The sequence below is a fragment of the Salvelinus sp. IW2-2015 genome, linkage group LG14, assembly GCF_002910315.2.
Source record: "Salvelinus sp. IW2-2015 linkage group LG14, ASM291031v2, whole genome shotgun sequence".
NCBI lineage: Eukaryota > Metazoa > Chordata > Actinopteri > Salmoniformes > Salmonidae > Salvelinus > Salvelinus sp. IW2-2015.
Window position 1 is genome coordinate 52,527,047 of NC_036854.1, and position 18,502 is coordinate 52,545,548.

Here is an 18,502-nt window from a genome sequence, read left to right on the forward strand (position 1 = left end):
TGGGAACCACACATGCAGAGATTATCCGTTCACCTACTCTGCTTCTCACAAAGAAACGGCAGTTGGAACCAAAAATCTCCAATTTGGACTCCAGACCAAAGGACAAATTTCCACCGTTCTAATGTCCATTGCTCATGTTTCTTGGCCCAAGCAAGTCTCTTCTTATTGGTGTCCTTTAGTAGTGGTTTCTTTGCAGCAATTCGACCATGATGCATGCAGTCTCCTTTGAGCAGTTGATGTTGAGATGTGTCTTACTTGGACTCTGAAGCATTTATTTTGGCTGCAATTTCTGAGGCTGGTAACTCTAATGAACTTATCCTCTGCAGCAGAGGTAACTCTGGGTCTTCCTTTCCTGTGGCGGTCCTCATGAGAGCCAGTTTCGTCTTAGTGCTTTATGGTTTTTGCAACTGCGCTTGAAGAAACTTTCAAAGTTCTTGACATTTTCCGCATTGCCTGGCCTTCATGTCTTAAAGTAATGATGGTCTGTCGTTTCTGTTTGCTTATTTGAGCTGTTCTTTCCATAATAAGGACTTCATCTTTTACCAAATAGGGCTATCTTATGTAAGCCAACTATACCTTTTCACAACACAACTCATTGGCTCAAACACATTAAGAAGGAAAGAAATTCCACCAATTAACTTTTAACAAGGCACACCTGTTAATTGAAATATATTCCAGGTGACTACCTCATGAAGCTGGTTGAGAGAATGCCAAGAGTGTACAAAGCTGTCATCAAGGCAAAGGGTGGCTACTTTGAAGAACCTCAAATATATGTATTTTGATTTGTTTGACTCTTTTTTTGGTTACTACACGATTCCACATGTGTTATTTCATAGTTTTGATGTCTTCACTATTATTCTACTATATAGAACATAGTAAAAAAATAAGGAAAAACCCTTGAATGAGTAGGTCTGTCCAATCTTTTGACTAGTACTGTGCCAAGATGGCTGGATGTCCTTTGGGTGCTGGACTATTCTTAATACAGGAAACGGTTGAGTGTAAAAAAACACAGCAGCGTTGCAGTTCTTGACACACTCAAACCTGTGCGCTTGGCACCTACTACCATACCCTGTTCAAAGGCACTCAAATATTTTGTCTTTCCCATTCAGCTCCGAATGGCACACATGCACAATCCATATCTCAATTGTCTCAAGGCTTAGAAATCCTTCTTTAACCTGTCTCCTCCCCTTCATCTACACTGATTGAAGTGGATTTAACAAGTGACATCAATAAGGGATCATAGCTTTTACCTGGATTTACCTGGCCAATCTGTAATGTTTTGTAAACTCAGTATATTTTTTAGGGCGAGACAAAGTATTTAAGTGCCTTTGAACAGCGTATGGTAGTAGGTGCTAGGTGCACTGGTTTGTGTCAAGAACTGCAACGCTGCTGGGTTTTTCATGCGCAACAGTTTCCTGTGTGTGTATCAAGAATGGTCCACCACCCAAAGGACAACCATCCGACTTGACACAACTGTGGGAAGCATTGGCGTCAACATGGGCCAGCATACTTGTGGAATATTTCAAGACCTTGTAGAGTCCATATCCCGATGAATTTAGGATGTTCTGAGGGCAAAATGGGGGGGGGGTGCAACTTAATAGGAAGCTGTTCTTAATGTTTTGAACACGTGTGTGTGTGTGTGTGTGTGTGTGTGTGTGTGTGTGTGTGTGTGTGTGTGTGTGTGTGTGTGTGTGTGTGTGTGCCCACACTGCTGTGACCTCCGTGTCATGTGTGCCTTCTGCCACCAGGGGCGGTGTTGTTGGACCTGGACCAGAAGACCTTGCCTGGCATCGCCCACCAGGTGGTAGAGCAGATGATCATCTCAGACCAGATCAAGGCTGAGGACCGCACAAACGTGCTCCGAGCCCTGCTGCTCAAACACAGGTACACCTAAACACCAACCAGGACAGCTCAGTGGAAAATACATCTTGAGTATCTAGTAACCTAAGTATGGAAGTACGAAATACTTGTGTAAATTAAGTGTGCGGACACTTTAAACTCTGGATATTGTTTTTCAACAGGAAAAGTATTTTAAAAAACTAGCTGGAGTTCGTCTAACATTTTGATCTCATAGATGAAATAGCGTTATTAGTTCAGCAATTCACACAATGTTAAACTTGCTATGTCTCTGCCTGGTCCCGCCGCCTGCTTGCTTGATAGCGTGCGAGAGGGTAAGTTGCGACATATGTATCTCCTGCTCAACCTCTGTGTGCCTTTACCTCCCTCGCCCTGCAGTCACCCAAGCGATGAGAAGGAGCACAGCCACAACCCCTTCCCCAGGAACATCTCGGCAGCCAGCCTGGGCAATCTGCTGCCCCAGCAACACAGCTCCAACCACATCCACCATCCAGAGCCCTCTGTCACAGACCCCCTCATGGGCTCGGCCAGCACAGGGGAGCAGGAGACACGCATCGACATGGAGAAGAACGACCTGCAGGTAGCTACAGTATAGTGTTGATTATATGTCAGGAGTAAATGCTGACATTTATTTTTCCAAGGTAATGTACAGAACTGAGGCATGTATCTACACCTGCATTGTGCTGTTTGGGGTTTTAGGCTGGGTTTCTGTACAGCACTTTGAGATATCAGCTGATGTATGAAGGGCTATATAAATACATTTGATTTGATTTGATTTATCCAGCGTATACCACAGTTGCCCAAAAAAAACAATACTAAAGCGCACATTTACCAGTAAAAAAAATATTTAAAAAAATAAGTTGATATTTTCATTTTTAATGTACTCTTTTGGTTGCTGGAGAAGCGACCCAGTCGTTTGGTTGATATTTATGGACACAACCCAGTTGTTCGTTCTATATGTTCATTTGCCATACACGCTGGCAACGTTCTTGTCCCTTGCTTGCTAGCTACCCAACTAGCTACGGCTAACAGAGTCACAACCTCTGCAGCCAGAATAACAGCATTTGTTTAAGCTGTTTTCTATTGACATTCATTTGGATACATCCATAATATGTCTGCAAAAACAAATCAATACTAGCTAGCTAAGTTTTTCCTCATTGGACCTGCGTTTACAATGTATCCAATTTCTGTTTGTGTTGTTGTTGGTTTAGCTTTCTGTAACTATGTAACGAGTGTGGTCTGCATCTTTGGGTGCATATTTCATCATGTTTGCAAGGTGTCCCGATAGATTTTCCAACTCTCCCGTTATTTGGTTTTAATGTCCATTCTAGAATGCCCTTCTAGCCAATCAGAAACAAGTATTCAACAGTGCTGTGTATAAGTAGTGAGGAATGCAGATTATTCTACTGCTAAAGAGTGTAGGTAAGTGTGTGTATGTGCAACTTTTGTACACAGGGATATTGAACTATCATGTAAAAAGTATCTTCAGTGGATAAGTTTTTGTGAAGGGGGCAGTCTGTCCAATTGAGTTACGTCTGTCCTGATTGGTATTGCAGCAGAAGGAGTCTACTCCAAATATCGGCATACACAGGTCGAAGTCCAAGCATGAGCTCAAGCTGCTGGAGAAGATTCCAGAGAATGCTGAGGCCACTGTTGTCCTTGTGGGTGAGTGGTCTTTTTTAACTAATCTAGTACCAGAAAGCATCTCCTGTTACCTTTTTCAAATAACCTACTACTACCACTACTACCATCACGACCACCTCTTCTTTTTTGGGTACTTATATTTGTCCTATTTCACACATTATTATTTTTTTTAAATGTTTTTTTTGCATATCCCAACTCTCCCTGATACACACTCGGAGAGTGGGGTCACGGCCAGGATCAAATAACAATTGAAACAGTCGTCTAATATCAAGCATTCCCACTCTGTACAGTGTAACAGCATGCCCTGTAACACTCTAATGTCCCCCCTTCCTCTCCTCCAGGCAGTGTGGACTTCCTGGAGCAGCCCACCATGGCCTTTGTGCGGCTGCAGGAGGCGGAGGAGCTAGACTCTGTCCTGGAGGTCCCAGTGCCAGTCAGGTTCATCTTCGTCCTGCTGGGACCCCCCAGCACCAACATGGACTATCACCAAATCGGACGCTCCATCTCCACACTCATGTCTGACAAGGTCAGTGCGCTGCACTATGGAGGCGAGTGTAGAGCAAGAGTCAATTGATGGAGGTTTAGTGGAACATCTGTGGGCCGAGTTTCCTGGCCACAGATTAAGCCCAGTCCTGGAGTGAAAAGCACTTTCAATAAGAATCTGCATTGTAAATGCTTTTTAGTCCAGGACTAGGCTTAATAATCTGTGTCCGGGAAACCGTCTCGATATGTTATTGTTAACATGGTCTTAACCATAACAACTCTGAATGCAAAAAGGAAAATCCACACACGGAGTAAACGTGTTTTGTTCTTGATCAGTGGCTATGAAGGCTGTCATACTGTAGGACAATGAGTGTAACTCGAGTGTTTTTCCTGTTCTCCCCCGCAGCACTTCCATGAGTTGGCCTATCTGGCGGACAACCGCCAGGACCTGCTCAACGCCATCAACGGCTTCCTGGACTGCAGCATCGTGCTGCCCCCCTCCGAGATGGGCGGCGAGGAGCTGCTACGCTCCGTGGCACGCTTCCAGAAGGAGATACTTCGCAAGCGGGAGGAGCAAGGAGCCCTGCTGGCCAAGGAGCCCAAGAGCCAGAAAGAAAAAGGTGGGGGAATCCCGCAATTTTGTTCAGAGAAATTATGTCCTAGCAACTTTCCTAGCTTCTCAGACCGTTACATGGAGCCGGATGATAATATTTTAAACGTTTCCTTTTTTTTATGCAAAAAAGATTCCAAAGAAACGTCACTTTTCTAGGTCAGTATTTGAAATCGGTCTATGTCTATGTATTCCAGAGGCCCTCCTCTCGCCCGGGAAGCTGGAAGAYGACCCCCTGCAGCGTACTGGACGCCCCTTCGGAGGCTTAATCCGAGACGTGAAGCGCCGCTACCCGAAGTACGTGAGTGACTTCAAGGACGCGCTGAACGCCCAGTGCGCTGCGGCCGTCATCTTCATCTACTTCGCTGCCCTCTCCCCCGCCATAACCTTCGGAGGCCTCCTGGGTGAGTCCCAGGGGTTAAATGCAGCCAGCTAGTAAATTCTAGCACATTTACAGAAATGTCTCTGTGTAAGTTAATAAAGTGACGTAGAGAATGGGGAACAATGAACAGGAGGCAAAAATAACCAATTACCCATCTACCCCTATCAACACACAACCAGACACTTAGCATGTGTTTAAAGTAGGAATTGGAGCTATATTGAATATGTACTGAGAACGGAATTTGTAGCTTATTAAAAAACATTCTTAGGTCATTCTCTGAATGTTGCCTGTGCGGGTTCTTGACTGTGTGCCTTGTGGTAGGTGAGAAGACTGAGGGTCTGATCGGTGTGTCTGAGCTGATCGTGGCCACAGCGGTGCAGGGTGTTCTCTTCTGCCTCCTGGGGGCCCAGCCGCTCCTGGTGGTGGGCTTCTCCGGACCACTGCTCGTCTTTGAAGAGGCCTTCTACTCGGTAAATTACCTCAAACTGAGATGTGAGATTACATTATTGACTACCACGTAAGAGTAGGGTTGGGCGATATGGCCAAAATATCATATGGTGTTTTTCCCATTTTTGACGGTATGACAGTATTTTATGTTTTTGATTAATAAAAGTTCTACATTTTGCTTTATGAGTAGTGCGTGACCCTAGGGTGGCAACACGTATTCTAAATTATTTCAATGGGTCTTTCTCCATTCTGATTGTTTTGTACTGTTCAATTCAACTTCAACCTAAAATAATTTCCTGCATTTCCATCAATTTCTGCATTTCCTGCACTCATTTGAGATCATTTCCACACTGCCACGACATGGGCAAAAATTATTTTCCTGCTGTTGATGTTGACCTGTATGTGTGGCCACATGTCACTCTTCCATCAGTGTCGACTCCATACTCAGTTCTGTCTTAATTGCTTCCTTACCTGTCTCTCTCTCTGTCTGTGTGTGTCCATAGTTCTGTAAGGGGAACGGGATAGAGTACCTGACGGGCCGGGTGTGGATCGGCTTCTGGCTCATCGTCATCGTGGTGACGACAGTGGCCTTGGAAGGTAGCTTCCTGGTCCGCTTTGTCTCACGCTTCACCCAGGAGATCTTCTCCTTCCTCATCTCGCTCATCTTCATCTTTGAGACCTTCTCCAAGATAGGCAAGGTACTGTACACTTGACGCTCAGTTAACTATAGTGTTGAAATTGATAGAAAGAATTTAGTGCCCTTGTAATTGCTAAAAGCACTTTACGTTGTAGAGAGGGGATCCAATCTGACTACTGATAATAAATGGAACTGATTTTAGATTGGACTGTTCTCAAAACATGGGGTCAAAACGAGTATGTTTTCCTAACGGGTACACTCTTAAGAAAATATTTTGTGGTTGAGTGGCCTTGATCCGAGAACAAAGTGAAAGGGACAGACAGCCCGACTTTTATCTGGGCTTATGATTTCAGGAATGTTACTATTTTTAGACCTTTGTCGAACACGAGACTTTCAAGGGATTATTGTGTCTGGATTCATTTGTTTGCCGGGACATTACATGTATGTCAGTTTTAATCCCTCTGAAGCCGTGTTGAAGTGATCTCAGCAAGGGGTGTGTGTGAAGCGGTGCTTTAATGTGATCCCTTTTTTTCCCCTGTGTTGCCGGGCAGATTTTCATGGAGCACCCACTGCAGCGCTGTTACCTTGACAACAGCTCGGCGGAGAACGCCACGATGGAGAATAGCACCCTGGAGCTATTGCTTGGCAACGGCACTATTTCAGTGGTGTCGGTGAAGGTCCTAGGGGAACCCAACACAGCACTGCTCTCCCTGGTACTCATGTCTGGAACCTTCTTCATTGCATTCTACCTGCGCAAGTTCAAAAACAGTGCCTTCTTCCCTGGCAAGGTAAGACACTGATACACTTTATGAGGTGAAGGGGCGCATTTCATTCTCACTCTAAGCACAATAGGGTTATCAGGGTGTATTTCAATTCAATACAAACTTAAAGGGATACTTCAGGATTTTGGCAATGAGGCCCTTTATCTACTTCACCAGAGTCAGATGAACTCGTGGATAACATTTGTATGTCTCTGTCCAGTATGAAGGAATTTAGAGGTAGTTTTCGAGAACCAATGCTAACTAGCCTCATTGCCAAAATCCCGAAGTATCCCTTTAATTATTTAGAACATAGTTTATTGTAGAATCACAGAACTTCACTCCCCAGTGTCCCATCATTATGCATTGCCTACACCTAACTATTTTGTGTTCAGCTCCGTAGGATTATTGGAGATTTCGGGGTCCCCATAGCCATCCTCATTATGGTCCTAGTGGACTACAGTATACGTGACACTTACACACAGGTGAGTAGTATTGCAATGAAAATAATTCCAAAGCCCTTTATTAGTTTGTTCATTGTATTGTCTAGATAAATAAGCTTAACTACTGTCTTACTGAGAAATTATAAAGAACTAGTTACTTTGAAGACATAATAGTGCATGTTATGTCATCACCCTCTATAACACATCACTTGCCTTATCCCTGACCTTGTGTAGAAACTGAGTGTGCCCAGTGGGTTCTCTGTGACCAGTCCTGAGAAGCGTGGCTGGGTGATCAACCCCCTAGGCATGTACACCCCGTTCCCCATCTGGATGATGTTTGGCAGTGTGCTGCCCGCCCTGCTGGTCTTCATCCTCATCTTCATGGAGACACAGATCACCACGTGAGACACACTATCACACTACAGTACCCAGCACCCCTGTGTTCCATCATGAGCTCCCCCTTAGTAGCAAAATGCATCGTGTGAATGGATAGTATACAAACTGTGGGAAATCATGGAAGACATTACATTATATACTGCATATGATAGTATGTTTTTATCCTGGCAAGTTGATTTACTCATTCTCAACTTCTCATCTGCCTTTCTTTCTTCCATTCCTCTCTTACTACCCGTCTTCCTAACTCAGTCTGATAGTGAGTAAAAAGGAGCGGATGCTGGTGAAGGGTTCTGGCTTCCACCTGGACCTGCTGGTGATCGTAGTGCTGGGCGGCACCTCTGCCCTGTTCGGCCTGCCCTGGATGGCCGCCGCCACTGTGCGCTCCGTAACGCACGCCAACGCCCTCACCGTAATGAGTAAGGCGGTCGCCCCCGGCGACAAGCCCCGCATCCAGGAGGTCAAGGAGCAGCGGGTTACAGGGTTGCTGGTGGCCATCTTAGTAGGTGAGTGTCTGTTGGATAGATGTCGAATAGACTAGACTGGAAGATGTTTGGTGCTTCTCAAAAGTAGCTTCCTCCCCTTGACTCCTTCCCTTCTTCTGCAGTGATCTGAAGACACAGGATAAAAACAAAACATATAAGTGAAATATCTGACTTTGCTTACGGTGGCTTTGCTTTCACCTGTGTAGTTATTTTACGTCAGACTACTAGAAGAGGAAACTAGTAGAGTATTGAGACGCAGTCATGTTTGCAGTAATATCTCTTAACTCTTCCTCCCTCGCCTTCCAGGCCTTTCCATAGTAATCGGAGACCTGCTGCGTCAGATCCCCATCGCTGTGCTGTTTGGCATCTTCCTCTACATGGGCGTGATGTCACTCAATGGAATCCAGTTCACCGAGCGCCTGATGCTACTGCTGATGCCCCCCAAGTACCACCCCGACCACACCTACGTCCGCAAGGTGACCACAGCTCAGTCACAGAGAGGAAACAGGGCAGTGGCTCTGGTTCCCTAAACCTTTTTGGCCCTAATCCGTCGAATAGATAGCTTGGTCCCAGATCAATTTGTGCTCTAATGAAAACTCCTATGGTCAAACATTACAGTAGGAGTTGTCAAAACAGCACAAACAGATATGGGACAAGGCTTTTAAATAGAGCATTTCCTGTATAATCCACTATATCAGGGATGGGCAACTTTGATGGGGGTGGGGGCCAAAAAGAAATCTGAATTTATCATGACACAGTGCTCGTGGGTCTGCATACCCACATCCATACCCACACATGCAGTCAGAGCCAGCCCTAGTCAAAATGTTTTTGGGGGGCCCACCCCACCTTGCGAGCATACATTTTTAGCTACCCCCTCTTAACAGCAGAGGGAGAAAAAATTACATTTAAGAGTTCATTTCATGCAATTCTAAACATTTTGCCATAGGGTGGAGAGAAATATTTGACTTTTCAGCTTATTTCCTGCAATTCTACACATTTTGCCCTGATTTAAGCCATGTTAATATGATATTTGAGTGAGAGTAAATTACAAAATCAATGGGGCCCCCCTGGAGGTTAGGGCCCCTGAGCAAGTGCCGATTTGGTAAATAAACCATGATTACTACAAGTATAGAAAGCTGGCTAGACTAACTTACCAATAAAAAATAGCTGATATGGGCTAAATGACTGACTGACGTAAGATTAAAAAAATAATAATAATTCGGAAATTGATCCATGGGCCTATAAAAGGGGGGCCACCGCCGGTTGCCCATCCCTGCACTATATAAACCCATAGAGGCTATTTCCCTCAAGTGGATACCAGAGTTTGTATGCATACACTGAGTATACAAACATTAGGAACACCTGCTCTTTCTATGACATAGACTGACCAGGTGAAAGCTGAGGGGAGGAGACGGGTTAAAGAAGGATTTTTAAGCCTTGAGACAATTGAGACATGGTTTGAGGGTGAATGGGCAAGACAAAATATTTAAGTGCCTTTGAACGGGGTATGATAGTAGGTGCCAGGCGCACCGGTTTGAGTGTATCAAGAACTGCAGCGCTACTGGGTTTTTCACGCTCAACAGTTTCCCGTGTGTATCAAGAATGGTCCACGATCCAAAGGACATCCAGACAATTTTACTCGACTGGGAAGCATCGGAGTCAACATGGGCCAGCATCCCTTAGGAATGCTTTCGATACCTTGTAGAGTCCATGCCCCATCGAATTGAGGCTGTTCTGAGGGCAAAAGGGGCTGCAACTCAATATTAGGAAGGTCTTCCAGCTGTTTTGTACACTCAGTATATGTGCTATACCGTATTACATACTCATGATTTTCATTGTCCCCTTTCGTGTGTATTACGGTAATCCGCTTTATTAACTGATAGTAACTGTGTCCCCCAGGTGAAAACGCTGCGGATGCACCTGTACACGCTGATCCAGCTGGTGTGTCTGGCGACGCTGTGGGCCGTCATGTCAACCGTGGCCTCTCTGGCTTTCCCTTTCGTCCTCATCCTCACCGTCCCCGTCAAGATGTTCCTGTTGTCGCGCATCTTCACCGCCCGCGAAATGCAGTGTGTAAGTTGGCCCGCAGGTGCGCACTAGGCCCATACACTAGCTTTAGGGCCTTTCACTAGGATTCACCCTGTGAGCCCTGGTCAAAAGTAGTGCAGGGAATACGGTGGCATTTGAGATGTATCCCCTAACTCTACTCCGAGGATGTTTCAGGAGAGGTCCTTATGGCACATTAGTTGTAATACTTATGGAGTTTATTCTTAAAGGAGAAGTCGTTTTTTACATCGAAATCTCTATTTTGATGTAAATGGCATGTTATTAGAAGGGTCCAGATTCACCAAACAGCTCTGGGGTTCCTGAAAAAAAAACGAACAAATGCTCCAAAAACACCCAAATCCGACCTTTTAGAAACGGCAAAGCTCTCAGTATAGTGATGCGGGTCTTTAGATGTGCACATGAAATTGTCATTCCTAACTTTATCCGCAGCGTTATATATTCCCTTTTGTGCGACTCAAGACGTTTCCCTTATCCAGCTGTTCGATTCTCCGCGTAGCCTGCTGCTACAGGTAACTGCCAAAATCAAGGGAACACCAACATAGTGTCTTAGTAGGGTGTTGGGCCACCACGAGCTGCCAGAACAACTTCAATGCACTTTGGCATAGATTCTACAAGTGTCTGGAACTTCCTGTGTGGAAGCACATGCTTTTAATATATTTTGTATCCCCCATTTACTCAAGTGTTTCCTTTATTTTAGCAGTTACCTCTCCGTCCATTCTACAGGTATCGTTCGAGTCGCAAACAAAATGGAGTAGAGAGTTTTGACTAAAGTTCGGGAATGACACAATTTCATGTGTACAACACCTAAAGGCCTGCATCACTATACCGGGAAGTTTTCCGTTTCTAAAAGAACGTATTTGGGTGCTTTTGGAGCCTTTGCTCATGTTTTTTTCAGAGCTCCCATACACTGCACAGTAAGGATGAGGAAGTGATTTGTTGTTTGGTGTATGTTTCTCAAAAAAGGTGTCTATAATATGCCATTTGCATCAAAATGTTGATTTAGTTGTAAAAAAAAAAATAACTTATCCTTCATGACTCTCTACTCTGCTTGTTCTTCTTCAGTGGTTTTTAGCACCGGGTTCACGTAATGTACTTTGTGAAAGAGTACCCTGTAAAAAGTGCAGTACACATGACATTTGATTGAAGAAAGACATATCTATCTACCTATTTAAAACAATCAATCATAGTTACATTTGAGTAATTTAGCGGACGTTCTTATACAGAGCACTTTACTATTAGTGCATTCATCTTAAGATAGCTAGGTGAGATGACAACATATCACAATCCTGTCAAGTACATTTTCCCTCAACAAAGTATTTATCAGCAAAGTCTGTGCCAGTAGGATAAGTGCCATTTCTGGTGGGAGGGGGTGGCGCCGTGAGTGTTATTTAAGATACTCTTCAGAGGTAGGGTTAACGGTACAGCTACTGCCTTGCTCTAACAGTCTGCTCTCCTCTCTCAAAGCTGGATGCTGATGACGCAGAGCCCATCTTTGACGAGAGAGAGGTCCATGATGAATACTCAGAGATGCACATGCCTGTGTGACCCACACCATCATATACCTACCAACCACTGTATTCTTCCCTCAGTGTCCACACCATTCTGCCAATCAATCGACCAGCCAATGAAATGCCTGCCCAAAGGATCCACCAGCAAAGACCCTATATATATATATATATATATATATATATATATATATATATATAATTGACAGACCCTCTGACCATCATTGAGCACTGTTGGTACTGGTTTCCATTGCTTTAACCACACCTGACCAAAGGGTAAAGATGTCGCATGCAGGCTTTGGTCTTCTGAGACCCAGCTCTGTCATGGAGGGGTTTAAGACCACTCATAACCCCTGTCAATCTCATTCACTGGGACAGAGTTCAATTGGGTGTCATGAGTAGATTCAACGTTCTCATGACAACATACAGGTGTTCTCATGATGGCACACAGCTGGAAATGGGGACACATAAGGGGGAACTTCCTGTCCTCTGAAGGGGTCAGGGGTTAGGGGTCATAACCCTTCAGAGAGCACTTTGTGGCATTAGGTATGAATATAGACTGAAAGGTCCAATCGGTTCAGCATATTTATTTTGTTCATCCATGTTTTAAAATATTTCAACATATTTGCCTTTTGGGGGGGGGGGTCAAATTCAGTTGTGTTTTTATAGATGTGTATTTTCAAGGTTTATTCCAGTGACCGTATATGGTAGGTAGTTTAGTACACAATTATTCATTTTTCAACCCTGAAAGGTTGTGCTGATTCACATTGAATGCGTGGAGGATTATATATAGGATACATTCCTTGAATCAATATATTTAACATATTGTGATTTTACTTTTTATGTTTAGCTCTTTTAGCTCACTAAGCGCCTTATGAAGGACATGATGGCTGTACAGAGAAACCTAATTATGTTACTTTTGTTTTTAACAGCTGTTCCTTCAAGAGCACCTCTAAGCTCTCTGCACTTTTTAAGGCACCAAATCTGGACATTTCAACAACAAAAAATGTTTCTGGGGATATTATTGAATGTTTTATATTTTACTTAGTGTCTATCAAACACTGCTGTGTATTTTTTTWTTTTTTTTTTWAAAGATGCCTTAGATTTTTCTCTCCCGACAATTCCATTAGCTAAAAAGGAAGGAGTGTGATTTTATGTTTCCAAACGATTGCAAAGGGGACACAAACTGCTCCAACCTCAGACTGATATTAAGGTAGTGGTAGTCCGGGGGTTTTACCAATAGTCATTACAACACTGCTCAGCAATCACAGCAGTCTTGTGAAGTCGTGATGAAATGTGCGTATCTATGTTATTGTGTAGTTTATTTGCTTTCATCCAGTCATCATCCCCCTCTAGTGTTTATGCTGCCATTGTGGTGGCTAAAGTTTACCAGCAGAGGGAGACGAAATGTAACCAAAGTACACATTGTAGTACCGAATTATTTTAAAGTACTGTACTGAACGTGAAATAACTCTCCCCAACCGTTTCTTTTTCGTTAGCATTTTCTCCATTAAAAACCGAAATGGGATGACATCTCAAGTGCTACACAATCTCAAGACATTTCTGAAGTACCGTGTATATACACTAAACATAGTGCTACTTTCGCCAAGTACAGTAAACTTCTTGTAGTATTGTTTTAATAAGGAGCTGTTTAGTTTCTCATATTTGGTCATCTAAAGTATATCCTGCTGAATCCCTTTCTGAAGGTTTTCGACATGCATCTGTGGGGTTCACAATGAGGACATCAATAGAAGAGACAGTATATGTCCTGGGGGGACACCTTTTGCATTCTCACTGTGTGCATGTTAAAGTGGTCTACCTACCAGCATAAAGCTAGTCAGTGTTTTGGGGGGGGAGCACTAATCTATTTGTATTTTCCTGTGTGTGAGTGGTTTTATTTCTTGCCAAATCTCGGCCATTTAAAACGTTTCAAGTGTGGTCAGAACTATCAAATGTGGGTGTTAACTCACCTGTTTCTTGCCACCAGCTTTATGATGTTTCCGAGGTGGGCAAAGTGGTTCAGCAGGTCAACGCCATTCTCTCACAACATACCATTTTTGTCATACCTCTTAAGGTCTTTTTTTTTTTTTTCAAGTAGTATTACTGATTATTATCTAAATTATTATCATTATTATCCAAAGTTTTTAGAAGCAAATGCGTTATCTTAAATTCCTAAATGATACTATTGACGAAATTTCTGTTCAGTCTGTGTAGGCAATCTCCTTAGTTTTGCCCATGCCAGGGTAATCTCTTGTGGACAGACTACGTAAACATAAATCGTACTGTAGATCTGTCATGATACAGCTGGATGTGTGAGATCAGCAGCATTAGTTCCAGTGCTTGGGTTTTTTGTCGCTGGTTATTTGGACAAATCTTGATTTTTGCATCTTTCGAATTTCGGATGGAGCGGGGACATTTGGCTCTTATACTTGCCTGTAACTTGCAAAGAGAAAGGGTAGAGTTCTTTTTGTTTTCGGTTCTGATCCTCGTTCTATCTCTTCTCTTAACACTTATGGACCCAGATCTTAATTGAACATCTGACCAATTACGCAAGACTTAAGTTCTGGGTTTACTAAGATTGATGCCAGGGGAATGGCTTGAAGCCTTTTTAAAGATGTTGTTTTTAATATATACGGATGTCTGGAGTTAGACCTATGAATATACTTTTTTTACCTGAAATGCAGTCATTGATTGTGAAGACTGGACCTCATGTCTGTCTTTTGTTCTTTGTTGCCCCTTTATTGTTTCTCAAGCGAGGGGGAGGCCGAAGACATCGACCAACTCCTTGAATACCCTACTCCTTGAAACCAAATATTTTTATCCTTTAGTGTGTGTACCTTACTGTACTTATACTTGGGATATTGCCTTTCAACTGTAAAAGTTCAAAAATGTCTCTTTCTATGCACCTCAACTAAGCTATACTCGGCTCCATATTCCCATGGTCTATGGCTACAGGCAGCCCAACTCTGATCTTTTGTTCAATTATTGGCAAAAGAGCTGATCTGATTGGTCAAAAGACCAATAAGTGGAAAAAATATCAGTATCCGGCTGTCGGTGTAAACGCATTCGAAGTCCTATATTTGTGCCTGAATTGATCTACAACTGCACGTGAATGTATACGATATGTGATTGTGACATTTATCACCTGAATCTGTCATAGCCGTCATATATTTTTTTTCAGTATGTCACTCAAGTTCAAATCGTTTTCACTTTTAGAATGCCCATGGATCAAGGCCTGCATTTGCAACACGTTTCAGAGTAGGAGTGATGATGGGATCAGATTTCCATTTTAGATCCTACTGAATAAGATATGAACAGAGGGGATCTGATCCTAGCACTCCTACTCACTCTTCATGAATGCCGGTCCTGATCCCTCACATGTATTGCAATGTGGCATTATGTGTTGTCTTGAGTGTTTGAAGGGTGTTGTGCAGATGTTTTAAAAGATGTTGCTGTAATTCATGACCATGGACAAAATGGTGGTGTGCAAAATGTGTTTATTTTTATGGAAAACGGTATGGATGGAGGGAATATGTTCTGTACATGATTGTCAGTGCCCACGGAAACATTGCTATAATGCAGTTCCATTTTAAAAGAAACACAAAGCAGTCTGGGTGGTCATTGCTTATGTTCAGTGTACCGGTCAAAGGTTTTAGAACACCTACTCATTCAAGGGTTTTTCTTTATTTTCACTATTTTCTACATTGTAGAATATTAGTGAAGACATCAAAACGATTAAGTAACACGTGGAATCATATACTAACCAAAAGTGTTAAACAAATCAAAAGATTCTTCAAATAGCCACCCTTTGCCTTGATGACAGCTTTACACACTCTGCTCCGACTCATCCCAAACTATCTCAATTTGGTTGAGGTCGGGGGATAGTGGAGGCCAGGTCATCTGATGCAGCACTCCATCACTCTTCTTCTTGGTCAAATAGCCCTTACACAGCCTGGAAGTGTGTTGAGAAAAACGAATGATAGTCCCACTAAGCCCAAAACAGATGGGATGGTGTATTGCTGCAGAAATATATTATGATTTAACACTTTTTTGGTTACTACATAATTCCATATGTGTTATTTCATAGTTTAGTAAAACAATTAAGAAAAACCCTTGAATGAGTGGGTGTTCTAAAACTTTTGACCGGTAGTGTAAATAGTTAAAATATTGATGACCAATAAAGTCCATTTCTATTAAACATCACTGCTGTAGTGTTCTTTAACAATTCAACCAACATGTATTATTCATAACAAGATGAGTACAGTTAAAAGTTACAGGATAATACAGAAAATACTTTTTACGATGCATATACATTTTGATTTCATGTATGCTGTGACTAATACAAAACTATTTGTTATGTTGAAATATAGAAATTGCAACTTCCAGATTCTCATGTTGAATAACTTACTTCTTGTAACTAGGTCAAAAACAGCGCATGACCAGACCTGCACATTATCCTTGATTGCTCAATCCCTCTCCAAAAACACATTCGAGGCTCTTTCCCTTTTGTTTGTCAGTGTCAGTGTTCCTCCCTGAAGTGGAGTGGGTGTCTTCATACAGAACAACAGCCTTCAGTCAGGCTGTTCCATACACACTGGGAGGAAGATGGCTGCTCTGCTACTGCTGTTGTTGGTTAGTGCTGGAGTCCTGCTGTCTTCTACTGAGGCTTACAATAAACTCCCTGATAACTACAGGAAAGGAGTGGATCTGGCCCTGCAACAACTCAACTCTCACGCTGGAGTCAAACACCATTTTCTCTTCTTCAAGAGTCTCCTGAAGTCCGACATAGAGGTAAAAACCTTGTGCCGAAAACCATTGAGGTTTCCATTGCTGGGAGCTTGTTTTTCTGAGGACTGTGGCAAGACTGCGTTTTGTGTAGACCATTCTGGTAAATATTTATGGTTGTTTAGTCTACTCAATGATATACATTTTCTTCCTCTAGTCTGGATTTGATGTGGGCTACATTTATCACAATTTCTACCTGAAAGCCACCAAGTGCCCAAAGGGAACGGTTGACTCCATGCAATGCAAGTTCAGGAATGACCGAGTGAGTACCTGTAACTGTCTGAGCACAGTTGAGCTGTATCATCAATAACCTTAGGGCTTTCATACAATCCCATAAGTTATACACATCTACAGCATGGAATTGTAATGTACATATAATGCTGTCATATTGTGTGTATTTCTACAGCCATTGATAGACTGTTCAGTCTGCTACAAAACCTTTGCTGGAGAGATTGAGAAGGATCCCAAACCGTATGTCCACTGTGTCCACAAACCAGCACTTACAGAGGTTTGTTGGATCGCTAGTTGTCCCTTCCCCCAACACTAAACTGTTTCAATTACTCACCAGTCAAATTCTATAACTAAGTATGCTTATGAAGAAATTTTTAGATTTGTCATGAAGACAATTATAGAATTGTCTGTATACTAGTTCCTATAAAGATTAAGGACAATATCACGAGGTGAACTCTTATCTAATTCAGAAACGGACAGTAATTGCAGGGATTTGTTCCATCACATTATTGAGTAAAAGTTTATTTTGAAGACAAATATATATTGTGAACGTTATTTAAAGCAGAATATTAACCTGTTTATTTCCCCTTGTGAATTTCAGGATATGATGACAACAAGAGTAGAACACTGTAACAAAATGAGTTACCACAGTGGAACCCCTACTCTCCTGGCTTCAAAATCTTAAAGTGAAAGGGGCCATGTTAGTTCTGTGCCATGACGAAATAATGCTATTGCACAATACATCTGGATTTAGTCTGGAAAGAGAGCCTCATTTCGTCTGTATTCTGTGTTCATTATTCTGTATTCACCTTCATACTATTACTAATTACTTTAAACACGCTTAGGCTTGAGTTCCAAGTGTTCACGTCATGTATGCTACGTAGTTGTTTCCTATTCCTCTACCTCTGCAATATCCCAGTTGAATGTGGTACATTTATGTTCAATAAAGTTTTATTCAGAAAATATTAATTCAAGTCGTTGGTGTTCTCTCCTCCAAATAGCGCATAGGTAGACATGTTAGGGGAAATTCCTCTCGATGTTACAGCGTCTCCCATTTCTCTATAGGAAGGCCAAGAAAAGCAATCATGACAGTTGGTTGATAGCCTGTTTAAGCTTGAACTTGTGATTCCTATGGTCTGAGCAATATGTGTTTTGAGTCTCGTTAATGTTTACACCGGTGGAAGAAGTGTGTCTATTGTCCATAGGGTGTTACTAACAGTGAACTGAACAATGCAACACAAACAAAATTTGTTTAATATAAAATGTTATTTCAGTCTGGGTTTAATGTGCAATACATCTAGCACAATTTCTACCTGAAAGCCACCAAGTGTGCCAGGGGAAATGTTAATCCGTATGTTGTGTATATTCTAACAGCCACTGATGGACTTTGGAGTTTGCTATAAAACATTTGCTGGAGAGATTGAGAAACACCCCCAAGCCGTAAATTATTCATTTCTAAATGACAAGTGTTTAAATGTGTTTGAAATGATGACACGGCATAAGACCACTACCTTTATTTCATGCTATGACGACGACAAGACTACAGAGTACTGTCACAAGATGAGTTACACCGGCGGAGCCTCTACTCTCCGTCACCAAGACTGAAATACCATAGAATAGATGGTTAATAAGACAGAATTGAAAATTAACTGCATTTACAACACACTGGTGTTATTTCTAGTTTGTGCCAAGATCACAATTTCTTTTTCTCCAGCACCATACCAGTGTCGACATGTGTGAAAACGGCGCAATTATACATTTTGTAGTAGTTAAAA

General features: G+C 42.4%; 2 protein-coding genes across 4 annotated transcripts in view; both read left to right on the top strand.

Annotated features, from left to right (window-relative positions):
* The window catches only part of LOC111973200 (anion exchange protein 2), a 112,221-nt gene extending 96,307 nt beyond the window's left edge, over nucleotides 1–15,914 (top strand). For all 3 annotated transcript variants that reach the window (XM_024000478.2, XM_024000479.2, XM_070446730.1), the window contains 15 exons: nucleotides 1,749–1,884; nucleotides 2,236–2,437; nucleotides 3,414–3,522; nucleotides 3,843–4,027; nucleotides 4,391–4,604; nucleotides 4,792–4,998; nucleotides 5,298–5,446; nucleotides 5,927–6,121; nucleotides 6,612–6,848; nucleotides 7,214–7,303; nucleotides 7,496–7,662; nucleotides 7,907–8,160; nucleotides 8,446–8,615; nucleotides 10,039–10,212; nucleotides 11,671–15,914. In XM_024000478.2, the coding sequence (XP_023856246.1) occupies nucleotides 1,749–1,884; nucleotides 2,236–2,437; nucleotides 3,414–3,522; nucleotides 3,843–4,027; nucleotides 4,391–4,604; nucleotides 4,792–4,998; nucleotides 5,298–5,446; nucleotides 5,927–6,121; nucleotides 6,612–6,848; nucleotides 7,214–7,303; nucleotides 7,496–7,662; nucleotides 7,907–8,160; nucleotides 8,446–8,615; nucleotides 10,039–10,212; nucleotides 11,671–11,751 (2,570 nt within the window). In that variant the 3' untranslated portion in view covers nucleotides 11,752–15,914. The remainder of the gene's footprint in view (nucleotides 1–1,748; nucleotides 1,885–2,235; nucleotides 2,438–3,413; nucleotides 3,523–3,842; nucleotides 4,028–4,390; nucleotides 4,605–4,791; nucleotides 4,999–5,297; nucleotides 5,447–5,926; nucleotides 6,122–6,611; nucleotides 6,849–7,213; nucleotides 7,304–7,495; nucleotides 7,663–7,906; nucleotides 8,161–8,445; nucleotides 8,616–10,038; nucleotides 10,213–11,670) is intronic.
* Nucleotides 13,239–17,696, top strand: LOC111973383 (uncharacterized). Its single transcript, XM_024000730.2, has 4 exons — nucleotides 13,239–16,502; nucleotides 16,654–16,758; nucleotides 16,903–17,004; nucleotides 17,329–17,696. Exons 1-4 carry the CDS (start codon nucleotides 16,317–16,319, stop codon nucleotides 17,410–17,412), a joined length of 477 nt encoding a protein of 158 aa, XP_023856498.1. The 5' UTR covers nucleotides 13,239–16,316; the 3' UTR covers nucleotides 17,413–17,696.
* Nucleotides 17,697–18,502: the final 806 nt, after the last annotated feature.

What these genes read in the sequence shown, in the direction of transcription:
- LOC111973383 (XM_024000730.2), top strand. Translation starts at nt 16,317, where the DNA reads ATGGCTGCTCTGCTACTGCTGTTGTTGGTTAGTGCTGGAGTCCTGCTG. An exon ending in GCAAGTTCAGGAATGACCGA is followed by an intron (nt 16,759 to 16,902) that starts GTGAGTACCTGT and finishes GTATTTCTACAG; the next exon opens with CCATTGATAGACTGTTCAGT. An exon ending in ACAAACCAGCACTTACAGAG is followed by an intron (nt 17,005 to 17,328) that starts GTTTGTTGGATC and finishes TGTGAATTTCAG; the next exon opens with GATATGATGACAACAAGAGT.